At 42.4% G+C, this 12,979-nt stretch overlaps 1 protein-coding gene across 2 annotated transcripts in view; it reads right to left on the bottom strand.

Annotated features, from left to right (window-relative positions):
- Window positions 1-12,979, bottom strand: part of rsrc1 (arginine/serine-rich coiled-coil 1) — a 109,454-nt gene that overhangs the window by 67,311 nt on the left and 29,164 nt on the right. For both annotated transcript variants that reach the window (XM_041045538.1, XM_041045539.1), the window contains exon 5: window positions 2,103-2,139. In XM_041045538.1, the coding sequence (XP_040901472.1) occupies window positions 2,103-2,139 (37 nt within the window). The remainder of the gene's footprint in view (window positions 1-2,102; window positions 2,140-12,979) is intronic.

The following is a 12,979-nucleotide window of genomic DNA, read 5'->3' as shown; positions in this document are numbered from 1 at the left end:
AACATACCAATGTGTGTTTGTGCATGTCTGTGTGCGTGTGTGTGTAAATGTGTAATGTTTAACTGCTGAGCTATTCTTATTAGTATAAAGACACAGCAAGTAACTAAGAATCAAACACAGACATGTTATAATCTGTCACTTTAGTTTCACTTTGAGCAAAATCTGTGCAAAAAAAATACATGCACATGCAAGGTGGCTGTACCAGCCTCTGCAAAATGTTTAAATCTAGTTTAAAGTCATCTGATGATAGCATGATTCAAAGATATACAACTAAAGGTGAATTTGGCCACATAGGTGTGCAAGAAGTGTGAAAACATGAAAAATTAGAACACTTATTTATGATTTCTCCTCTAGAAAGTTCATATAGAGAGTGCTTACTGACTGAGTATCACTTATGGCTTCTTAAAATAAGCTCACATTCCTCCACTTGCCTTTAACAGGAAGACTCATCTCAATACGAGACAAGAGGCGACGTAATGTTTGCCAAGCTATAACTGCCCATACATGTATTGATTAATGCTGTTTATGTATGTAACCCTCTCTTGAATAATTCACACCACCTTTTATGGACTACCACATCCATCACACCTCCGGACCCACCCAAAGACATCTCCAAACCTAAACTAGAGCATCACTACACTGCGCACTATATTTAATGTCCGTCCATTTCATTCAAATGTCTGAATTCTGGCTGAGAAATCTATGCATTGTGTAGTGCACTAAAGAATATGCACATACACTTTTTAAAAAAAATATATTTTCACAACACAACACAATGCAAAATGATGATCATGATTCAAGGGCATCTCAAATCTCAATTTACCAGTCACTATTGAGTTCTTGTTTTTTTGGGAACAGTGAATTAGAGAACAAAGGAGGGGTTCTGGAGACAGCCAACAACACTTAAGTACCCAACTAGGGTTTCTCTATCTCAGATATCATGAGTTCAAACCATATTTAGATAAATAATTAATAACTGTATTATAACTGTAACTTGTAATAATAATATGGATGCACTTTGCGTTCAACTTGCAACAGTGTGTGTTTACACTGATGTAAACAATGAGCAAAATACTGGGAGAAAACATTCCAGACTTAAGTCTATTCCCACTCCCAATCAGTTTTCTGTTTACATTCAATAAAGACTAATTCTGCGACTGAGTTTGATAATGTTGAAATCTGAGATTGACTTTACCTGAACTGCCGCTTGCTGAAGTGGAGAGTTAACTGAGAGCTGCTTTAAATTTCGGGGTCAGTCATTTGCGTGGCATATTCAGGGTCATTTGCGTAGCACGTGGTGCGGCGGAGGGTCATTTGCGTAGGGTGCTGGGACCTGCGGTTTAGTATGCAGGGAGGCAAGGGAGGGAGGGCATGTGACATCCACAGAGAGCTGGGACCCTCACTGACCCCTGTCTATAATTCATCCCCTGGAATGTGGGGCACATCAAACCTTGGTTCCTTCCCACCCAAAAAGAGAAGAGAGAACCTCTTCACTTTGTTGCACGGCACTCTGACCCCGTATTAAAGCAAGTAGCAAGAGAAACCCAGGAAACGTTGGCCATTAAATTTTCAGGGCTGTCCCAGGAGAGCGTTTCCAGCAGGCCCTCGATTCATGGATGGGAGAAGACTGGGCATAGGCCCCATGATGACAGGAGGAGGGAGGCAGAGAGGTAGAGAGGTAGAGAGGAAGGGTGTGTGTGTGTGTGTGTTTGTGTGTGTGTGTGTGTGTGTCCAATAGTTAATATATTCTCCTTTTATTTATCCATGTGCAAACAGGTATGCACACAAGAAAAAAAAAACCCTGCACATATCCACAACTAAATGCAAATATGAGGGAGAACAGAGCGGATAACCTGTGTGCATGTGTGTGTGTTTGGGCAGAACTGGGGATAAATGAAACTCTAATATAAAAGCTGGACCAGGCCCTAGGGGAGACACTACCCTCCCTCTATCCCTGTTTTCTCTGTCTCTCTCTCTCCCTGCCTGTTAGCTGCAGGTATTCAGCTCCAATTCCGGAGGTTTCATTAGGAATGCAGATATCAAAGTGTGTGAGTGTGTGTGTGCGTATGGGGGATAAAAGGGGGGTGCTGAATAGAACTTACCAGATGTTCTAATCTGCCTTTGATGTTCCCGGTGTCCCTGAAACACAACAACACATTTCCCCCACTGTAAATAAAGTGCCAACACAAAATGTCATTTAATAAAAAGAGCATTTTTGCAGACACACACGCACGCACACACACACACACACACACACACAAACATACACATAAATAGACACCTGAGACAGAAGAACAAACTCTTTTCAAGTGCGTTTTATGAGCATTTCCAAAATCATTTCTGAATATTTTAAACAATTACCTGTGGCTAATTGTGACTATCTGAAATTAGGGCTGCACATAACAGTTATTTTTATTGTTAATTAATCTACCCGTTATTTTCCTGATCACTCAATACAGTTTGATCTAAAGAATGTCACAAAATGGCAAAAAAAGAAATGTCCTTCACAAGTTTCCAGAGACCAAGATGGTTGGCCTGGTCTTGTTTTGTCTGGTTAACAGCTTACTTAAAAAAAAAAAACAAAAAAACAAAACAAAAACTTTAAGTAATAATCAAAATGGTTGCAGATTGATGTTCTGTTAACCAATTCATCGACTAATCGTTTCAGCTCAAGCTGGAATACAGTCATAATCATCAAACCCTTTTTCTGTTTCAGTTACAGAGTAAGCAGAATTTAAATGGTTGTGATAAATTCATCTTAATGACATCAAAAAAAAACACGTAATGAGAAATTATTCTAATTGTTAACCTTTCAGACTGAAGTGCTGTGTGTGTTTGTGTGTGTTTGCATCAACACCAGACAGAGGTGGACTAATATTGTCGCCACACTGCTGGCAGCCCTAATAACAATTTCCAACTACAGAGAAAGAAGTGGGAGCTTATTATCCGTGAATTAATAAAAAATGTGCGTATGATTATCAGGGTAGCAACAGCAGAATGGCGAGCCGAGGAAGTGGAGGAGGAGGAGGAGGAGGAGGAGGAGGTGGGGGGAGCAGTCGGTTTTAAAAAGAGCAAATTGGCAGTAAATAATAGATGCAATTTTGGCACATTTCAAATTTGCAGCAGTGGAAATCAAAAGATCAAGAGAACACAAACAGCCCCCGTCCCCGATCCCAGTACCCTACCACCACCACCACCACCCCAGTCCAACTCTGGCCCCCATTACTGACAACTCCACCCTAGCCGTGGTGTTTCACTGTGTGTGTGTGTGTGTGTGCGTGCTAAGAGGGAGAAAGGCTTATCGACAGGCTTCAGTTGCTAATGCAGCCAGCAGCATCACAGTGTAAATCTACACCATCTCTAAAATTACATACTGTCTAATCCATCCCATCCTCCACCCCCATTTCCCCTCCATTCCTCTATGCGTCTATCTATCCATCCATCCATCCATCCATCAGGCCGTACACAGTGTGACCACAAACCTAACCCATTCCCACATCATCAACATTTCTAAATAATGGTATGGAGGAATGATAGAAATTCTAAATAAAAATATTGACAAAAGTAAGAAATGACTGGGAAAAAAAAGTCATGAAGAAAGAATGTTTGCTTGTTTATTCTGTGCTCTGTCAGTGAGCCACATGCAGACAAGTCAACCACTTAAGGCAAACTTCATCTAGCTGTAATTACATTACATTCTGACAAACACCCCGCCACATTCATTATACATGACGGGCGCCCGGCAACCAGACAGCAAGACATTTGTTACCGTGGTGACAGTGTGTGTAATCCGCTAATGAAGCGCAATTAGTGAGAAACAATCTAACACAGGGGAGACGCAGCGCTCGATCCCTCCTCCTCCACTCATTTCCCTTTGCTTTTTTCTTCCCTCCTCTACTCCCCTCGCACTCCTTTTTATAACCACATCTTTTTTTTCTGTCTTTTATTTTTGTGATTCAACCTTTATTAAGCTCTTCACTTGCATTTAATCTCCCACTCTTTCATCTGTTGTCCTGACTTCATCAAGGGCAAGCTGTCCAGCGCTGTCCGCACCAGGGCCGAAGGGATCGCTCTATCCATTAGACACACATGGCTGACACACACACACACACATACACCATTTTACATCCTCATCTCTCTTTTCAAAACATCATATAATCTGCTGAGGTCTTCAGGGACCGAGCTTTCCTTTTCTCCTTATCTCTCTCATCCCCTCTCTCCCTCCCTCCTGCCGTACTCTGTGCCGTCAAGGCAGAGGCAGCATCGATTTCTGAATTACGCCACAATATTAAATAATTAATATACTTGCCATGATTGATGTTTTGCATTAGGCCAATATTAGGTTATCAATCAAAATCCACTTGGTTTAATGTAATAATATTGAAAATGTGTCAGTGCCTGTTCATCCAATTTGTAGTGGAGGCAGGCCAGATAGTAATGGTGGTGTAGCACAAGGCCTCAGAGACACTGTGGCCTGCTTACTACAACCATAGGAGCACATTATAGCCCTGGCACACAGCAGGAGGGAGAGAGGGGAGTGATGGAAAGAGAGATGAAGTGACAACATGGAAAGACAGGAATGAAGCAGACAGGCTCGGCATGTTGAGAAGGCGTGGTAGTCATGAAACTGAACTTGCAGTGCATTAAAAACTTATTTGGTGCCACAGTTCATATAGGATGAATATTAATTTATTTATCTAGAGTTAAATACAGCCTGAAAACCTACTATTTTTCCTACAGAGTGACTAGAAAAATGTGTGTGTAAATGATAATTCATAGTCATTTCTAATTGTGTGGAGAGAATTGGGCTTTGCTATAGCTCAGGTGGGACGGCAGGTTGGTGGTTCAATCCTTGGTTCCTCCTGTTTACAGTAGTAGGACCCTAAAACTCAGAATTAATATCATCAGTACTAAAAATTAGTTAAAAAAAAAAAAAAAAAAAATAGAAAAAGCCAAGAAACAATAACCACAAAGCGGTAATGTGCACATCCAACCCCACTTGGATAAAGGGGCAGGACTAACAGCACTGCAAACAAAAAGTCCACGCAGTCGTCTGTCATGTTGTTTGGCATTTTGCCTGACAAAGACCTTAAAGTTTGGAAGGCTGCAGCCTCAAATTTTTGCGGACTTGCAGTATTTTGTGTACAGACCTCTCCATTCCTGCTGAACTAGCTACAAGCCAGTGAGACAGAGAGCCTGACAGAGAATGGCAAGTGAGCAGGGTGGGGGTGGGTGGGGGCAGAGACAGAGAGAGTAATGTACTGTTTCTCCAGGAAATGGCAATTAGTTGGTTCTGGGGTCAATTAAATAAAACTGGACAAACAAGTGTGAGTGTTAAACTGAGCCCTGGCAAGGTCAATACTGACCAATTTAACATGGTCGCTGGATCCATCACACTGTCGGCACTTTTCTGCTTTCTCATTCTAGCTCTTCTTTTTTTCCCCTCCCCTCTCCTTCTTTTATCCACTTCAATCGCATACTTTTCTTCTCGTCCTCTCTTCCCTCAATTCTTTGTGCCTCTATCACTCACAGTGCATGTTCTGTTTCACCGTGTCCAAGCCTTTTTCTGTCTCTTACTCTCTCTAACGAGAGTCTTTAAGCTGTTGCCTCATCTTACCTCATCTCCCTCCCTGTGTCTCCTCACCTGTCATTTTGCCCTGTCCCAATCTCATGCCTGCCTCTCTTTCTCTCTCCACTCTCTCCCGCTTCCCACCCCACTCCACTCCACCCTCCTCGCCACTCCCCCTCCCAAACCCCTGCGCCCCTGGTAGCAGACAATTAATTACAGAGCCAGAAGCAGATGAGTTGTCATTTGTGGTCAAGTTTCTAATAATTGCATTAGGTCTTCAGGTTCTTCTAAGAAGCCCTGCCCCTCTTTCCCTCACCCCTCTCTTTTTCTTTCTCTCCCTCGCTTTACTTGAACCCCTCCCCTCTTTCTCCTCCTCTCCCACCACCCCTTGACATGGCCGAGATGAATATCTTTAGTCAGTCAATGGAGGCGACAGAGGGACTTAAAATGCAGAGGCAGTCATTTGATTTCCAGCTGACAGAGCTGCCCATTAGCCCAGCACTCATCAGCCATGCATTACCTCTCAGGCCTGCTGTCCTGTGTGTGGAAGCTTTAACCCTTTCCCTGTTCACCACTTTAACTGTCCCATATGAGTGACTGCAGCGACTTATCTGTCCTTTACGAGCAATACCAATGTTTAATATTACAAAATTATCTTCACAGTTTCACTATTGTGGCGTTGCCCTTGTCGCATGCCAGCAGTGGTGGTTTTTAATAGTTTTGTACTGATGCTGTAATGAAAACTAAAATAGTTATAGATGTAGATAGAACAATAGAATGTAATAGAACACCAACAGATGTTTGCCTCTATGTAATGGCACCATTATACTTCATGTATGGAGTATGTATGAGATTTGTGGATAGTTTAAAGTCATAAGCACTACTGAATGTGAAGGTGTTGCACTGACCTGTGAAGTGACGTTTGAACATTTGAACACATGACTGCATGCTTTCCCGCACATATGCCTGGAATTCACCATCATAAATTGCAAAAGTGTGCACCTGTAAATCTGACGGTTAAGGTAGCAGCTGATAAGTTTGACAAAATTATTTTCATTAGTGATTAATCTGGCAATTATCTTCCAGAGGTCCAGAATTGAGCTGTGTTGGACCACACATAACTTTTTACTAGGGAAAGATTACAAACAAACTATGACCATGTTCTTAATACTACTCTCCTTTTCTTTTTTTTATTTTAATTAAAGTGTACCTATCTCTTTTACCTGGGAAAAATAACCTTCAACAGCCTTTTAGCCCTCAACCTGATATCAGTCACAGATAATGAGGAGAAAAGCAGAAAAGAGAAGCAGCAAAGGGAAGACAGGACACTGTTAGGCTGTGAAAGAGACATCATTCATAAGAGAGAGAGAGTGTGTGTGTGCGTACCCCATTTGCCACAGTTGCATGCCTTGTCAAGCGTGTCATTGAGCATTCATATGTTGTTTGATAGAATGGCAGGCGTATTTATTAAAGAGTCGATGTGATGGGGGGACACCAGAGCAAGCATACTCACGCTCACACACACTCAAATAAAAACACACAATGCACTAACACACAGTCCGCATCAGTGACATCTGCCTGTTTAACTAATAGAAGGCAAAAGCTTGATATTAAGCAGCTGAAGGATGGGGACAGACACACACACACACACACACATGCACGCACGCACGCACGCACAAACACACAATAATACAGAGAGCTCAGCTTTCCTACAGGCCTGATTGCCATCTCCATAGCTCCTTTTTAACAGGGCTGCCAATTGAAATTGAAATTGTATTCTTGTGTGTGTACTATCAGAGCTACCTCTCAGGGTTTTATACAGCTAAGAGGAGGGTTGGAGGGACACACACACACACACACTCGCAGGAAGGGATAATGCAGGGGTAAGTCGGGGGCTGTCACTCTTCCATGCAGAACACACAAGAGGAGAACAAAACACAGACTTCTATGTAATTCAGCATGTACACACACACACACACACACACACACACACACACACACACACACACACACACACACGCGCGCGCACACAAGCATACATTTGCAGGTACACAAGCTGCCCCCCTTCCCAGTGGAAGGGACTGTATTTTAGCATAATCCCATAATGGTAAAGAAAAGCAGTCCATTAAAAATGGGGCTAACAAATTCTGCACTTTATGTTTCTCTGAGGGAGGGTTAAGTGCAGTCAATAAAAGAGTCAGAAAAGGGGGCATAAGAAGGGAAGAAGCTGATTTATGTCTGGCCTTTCTGCTCCCTTTGATAAACACATAGACACATATACACACACACCTGTTCATATGTGGCCCATATCTAACACCTGGGTATGGACAAGTGAAAGAGAGTTCTAGAAACACATCAAGAAATTGCTTTAAACTTCATAAGACGTCGTAAGACTTGTATCACTTTAACAGATGCGAGTGTGTCACATGATCACTTAACACAATGTGGAATGAGGTGAGTCAAAGGACTATTGTTAATCAAATAGTTGGGCAACTTTGGCCTTCATATATCAGTGTTTGTTTGTAGTAATGACAGCGCAATTGTGTTGTTTTGTTAAAAATCCACAATGTGAAAATCTGAATCTTCTCTGACACGAGATTGAAACCATGTCATCAAAAATATGTTGTTAGTCTCACTTTGAAAATGGGCAAAAATAAACAAATAAATCAAACATATGTAGGTCATGGTTGAGGAACCGTTTTCAAATGAATTAGAACCTGGAGAATCTGAACCAACACACATCTCCCAACAGACTGTCCACATCTCCCTCTTCTCGGCCTATACACACCAACTCAGTGCTGACGGGAATTGAATCCTGTGGCCAAGTTCTGAAGAAAATTGACTTCTTTTTAGTGTGTTACATAGAGGGAGCGGGACAAAGACAGAGCGAGCAAAAGCAAAAGGGAGACATGGAGAGCAATCAATTTCCCCGCGGTTTCTTCAATAGCCGGTGGTCCTTTTCATACCTCCCAATTAGAACCTTTCCTAATCAGAGAAATACCTCTCCATTATTGAGATGGAGACAATGACACTCCCCAACATTTCTGCCTGCTCCAAAACTCTGTAGATTGCAGCACTGGTACACAAAGAATAAAGCACTGGGCTATACGGCAAGGGGGACGCTTGTGTTAAAATCACATGTGGAAATCTTTTGGCTCTCCCCGCGGCCCCAGAAAAACTGATGGGGAACAATGGCAGCCCGGCGCAGCATCTGTCATGGCACAATATAAAAAGATGATCTTGGCACCGAATGGACAAAAAAAAAAAGAAAAAGAAAAAGAACGAGAGAGAGAGAGGGAGGAAGACGGGGGAATGGAGGGGAGGGGAAGGGGAGGGCCGGGCGAGAGGTAATTCATTTGCAAATCAGGCCCTGGCGCTCAGGTCTATTTCAAGCTGCCAGTGGGTGCCAGGAGTTAACAAGGTAATCAGTTTCAATCCTGCCCTTCAATTGTACATCACACCCTCATCCAGAGAATACCCAGGCCTTTCTATAGGGGCAGAGGGGGGGAAATAGCAATCTGGCTGCCGGCTGGCTGCACACACAATACACACACACACACACCTGAAAACAAGTGTGTACACACATACAGGCACACATGTATTTGCATACACAGACAGGTTATTAATAGCCATGTATCTACAACATGTTCTTACATGCAATCGTACCTAGGTAACAATTAGTAAGTTAATTGTTTAAGTTGCTAAATCATGCAAAAAGGTCAAATATTTGCTTTGAGTTTTGGACAAGAGAGCTGAAGACTCTCAGAACTTGCGGGAGCATAAGATCACTATATTTTTGACACTGGTGAATAAAATAAATAAATAAATAAATAAACAGATTGATCAATAATATTCTCTTATCCAGCTGTTCACAGAATATCTGAACCTGACTGTTTTATTTGTCCATTTGTCCTGTGTCAACACCGCACCAGAAATTATGAACTTTTTTTCCCAACTTATTTAAATTGTTTGTTACAAAGGGCATGATTTTTAGGGGACTTCAGCGAGTTAACTGGATGTTAAAAGTCTTCCTTCTCCAAAAACTGCTCTTACACACCATCAGCCTCAACCTTCCCAAGTGAGAAAGTAGCAGCGAGGACAATGCTGTTCTGAACCTAAAAGTGGTACATGCAAAATGGTAAAAAGAAAACAGAGGGCTAAACCTGTTCTAATCCTTTCTTCCTCTCTCTGTATCCCTCTCTTTAGCCTGTGTCAGCTGTAACCGGCTGGCCGAGAGGCAGTTAGCCCCCGTTAGTCCCTCATCTGCATAATCAATATGACAACCTTATTTTTCTGATGCAAACAGGATTTTGCTGCTGAGCTGTGTTTGTTGATGTGTGTGTGTGTGTGTGTTTGTGTGAGAGTGTGTGTGTGTTTGTATGTGCCCAGTCTGCTTCTGGCCAGCCTCAGTCATGGCCCTCTTTAGCCTTAATTAGATTAGGTGCGATTATCCCAGCTCCCGTTACAAGTGTACAGGCGGGATAAAGTGGCCACAAAGGCCAGCCTGTCACAGGGACTGGGCTCTGGTCTGCAGGTTATCAGGGTCCAGGGAGACACAGCGCGTACATTGTTATTCATATCATCTACACACCGTTTTCTACAGTGCCTTTTTCACTTCACCCCATAACCCACCCCCCATCCCTGTGTCTGTGGTGTCAAACTGGCGTAATCACTGGCCAGGGTAAGTCTCTCTTTTTTCTCTCTTTCTGTCTGTCCGTCAGAAGACAAAACAACATGGCCCCAAGCGCTCTGCAGTCTGGCCTACAGGGAGAGATATCAGGAGTGTGTGTGTGTGTGTGTGTGTGTGTATGAGTCTGTGTGTGTGTGCCTGCATGTGTGTATGTCTGTAGACTTCAAGGAAAAGTGGTACAAAGAAAAGTTAAGCCAAGCCTCACACTAATACAAATAACTGAACGAACACAGCAAAAAACAGCATGCGCACACAGGTGCGTAGAACAGAGTGGTGGAAACCTTGCAAACTTCTACTCTGAAGACGTGGATCTAATCCCTTCAACTCAACAACACGGTTGGGAATCAAACCTCAACACTCTTGTCGGCCTGGCCAAAATGTGTCAGAAGCACCAAATATTCAAAAAACTAAATGCTAAAAGTTGTTTTGGATGTCTGATTCGTAATCTTGTTTACTTATTCTGTGATCAAACACTTGAAAACTTTGGCTGCTTTTGCAAAGCGAACAAAAGGGTTTTGGTAAAAAAAAAAAAAAAAATCCACTCAGTGTTCAGTGCATTCATACACACACACACTGTATGCTGCCGACACACAGTGAGTGCGTATGAATGATGCATAGATCACACAGAAACGTCGCCTCTCAAACGCACTCAGCATATAGTAAATGTGGCATATGTATACCTGCAAAAACATGCGTCCCACAACACTGGCTCCAACAGCATTATTCATTCTGATTAATATGTGTTGGAAAATGTAACGAGATGATTTGTACTCTTTTTCATTTTCTGACTCTACCATTTTCCCTAAAAACATTTTCCACATAGAGCTCAGCATTGACAGATTTCAGAAAAAGTGCATTATTTCACTCTGTTGATTCGACAGCAGTGCCCAAGATATGTATACACAACTGTACATACTTTCCATGCTGTCGGGGCATAGAAAGAGGCAGAAATAAAGAAGCAGAATTACATAAAAAATAAAATAAAATGAGTAAAAATAACAACAGAAATGCTGAATGAGATACTGAGATTGCAACGCAGGGAAAAAAAACAAAGAATGAGTTGGTGGTGGTACATAAACTGTCTTGTGGGATTTTTTTTTTTATTCCCAAATGCATCTCAAGAATTCAATGACAGCAGAGGAAAACATTCAGTGTGATCTGACTGATTGTTGCTGTTATTGTTGATTATGACTTAGCGACTTTCAGCAAAATGTGTTATTAGGTTACTGTTAAACACTTTTTCAAATTACAAGCAAAACAATTAAAAGCTAACAACGAAAAAAAACTTGTTACTGACATTTTGTTTTACACAGCACAGCTTGTCACTTTAAACATTTGATTATTTTAGTTTTTTTTTGTCCCTTTTATTCTGAATCTTTGGCCATATTGCAGAACCCCAAGTAGACGTAACATATCACACTATATGTATGAGTGTGTGTGTGTGTGTGTCAGGGAGAATGAGTGAGACACAAGGTAAAATAACTCTATCAGAGAACCGCAGGGACTAGGCTGGCGAGAGAGCAAGACAGAGCACATGAGAGTGACGGAGAGCAAGAGTGAGAAAGACATTAGTACAAATGAATTAAACATCGGCCCCAGAGATCTAAACTTCTGCTGAAAAAAGTGGCAGACTAAATGGATAGGAGGGAGGGAGGGAGGGAGGGAGAGGGGGGATGAGAGGAGGGAGGCTACATGGCTTCATAACTTTCCCGTGGCTGCTCAATGTTCAATATGAGCAGTGTGAGCCAACTCTATGAACGGCAGTCATCACAATCAGGCATACAGACGTGTGTGTGTGTGTTATTGGTAACTGCGTTCATTAGGCTATTGTTTCAGCTCATTTCTGTGTGAAAGAAAATACTGTGATAATAGCTGCCGATTTGAAACGTCCGTGGAGAATGATTATTGTATGCTCCTCTCAGGCAATATTTACTTCCACAACTGAGTCATGGTACTTAACTGTATGTCTGGAATGCTGTTTACCCAGGCTGAGGGAGGTATTCTTGTAATGATCAATGCCATTAGGCAAGACCTGCAGAGCCGTATTTCTGTCTCTGAGCAGCAGAGGTCAAACGCATGACGCAAGGTGCTCTCTGCTAACTGAAAACTCACCTCTGCTCTTCTTCCTGCCCGTCTGTCTGTCTTACCCTCTCTTCTCTGTTACTTTGTCTGCTGTCTCCAACTAAAAAGAACATCTCTTTCTTTATAATGTATTCTCACTCTCAGCCTTTCTCATAAAGACTTCAGTCAACACCTTTCCTTGCCCCTGGTGCAGATGAATAAGCACTGGAGTCTGGAGAAAATTAAACATTAATGGTGTGTCTCTTTTACACATCATTCTCCATAACAATCTTCTCTTTTAGCTCCCCTCACTGCCTTCAACACCACTCTGCTTCCTCCAAACCAAACTACCCAGCTTTTCCAGGGAGAGAGAAAATACTGAGGGCAGAAAAACATATTTTGTCGACAAGCACATTTACATAACCCTCCTAAATCGGAGCTGGCCTGTCATGTTTGCTGCTCATAACCTGCTGCTTATAATCCTTCCTGCATCCTCTTCTGATCCATAAAGCAGAGCAGCCAGCCACTTCAACAGCAGCCAGGACTGCCATCAGTAGCTCCTGCTAAGACAGGGCCGTAAAAAGAGGAGAGGCGAGGAGAGAGGAGGAGAGGACAGGAGAGAGGAGAGGAGAGGATAAAAGAGAGAAACAGGGTAATTG

This window comes from Toxotes jaculatrix, chromosome 9, assembly GCF_017976425.1.
Source record: "Toxotes jaculatrix isolate fToxJac2 chromosome 9, fToxJac2.pri, whole genome shotgun sequence".
NCBI classification, from domain to species: domain Eukaryota; kingdom Metazoa; phylum Chordata; class Actinopteri; family Toxotidae; genus Toxotes; species Toxotes jaculatrix.
The sequence above is the reverse complement of the archived record's forward strand: the minus strand, read 5'-3'. Positions and strand labels throughout refer to the sequence as shown.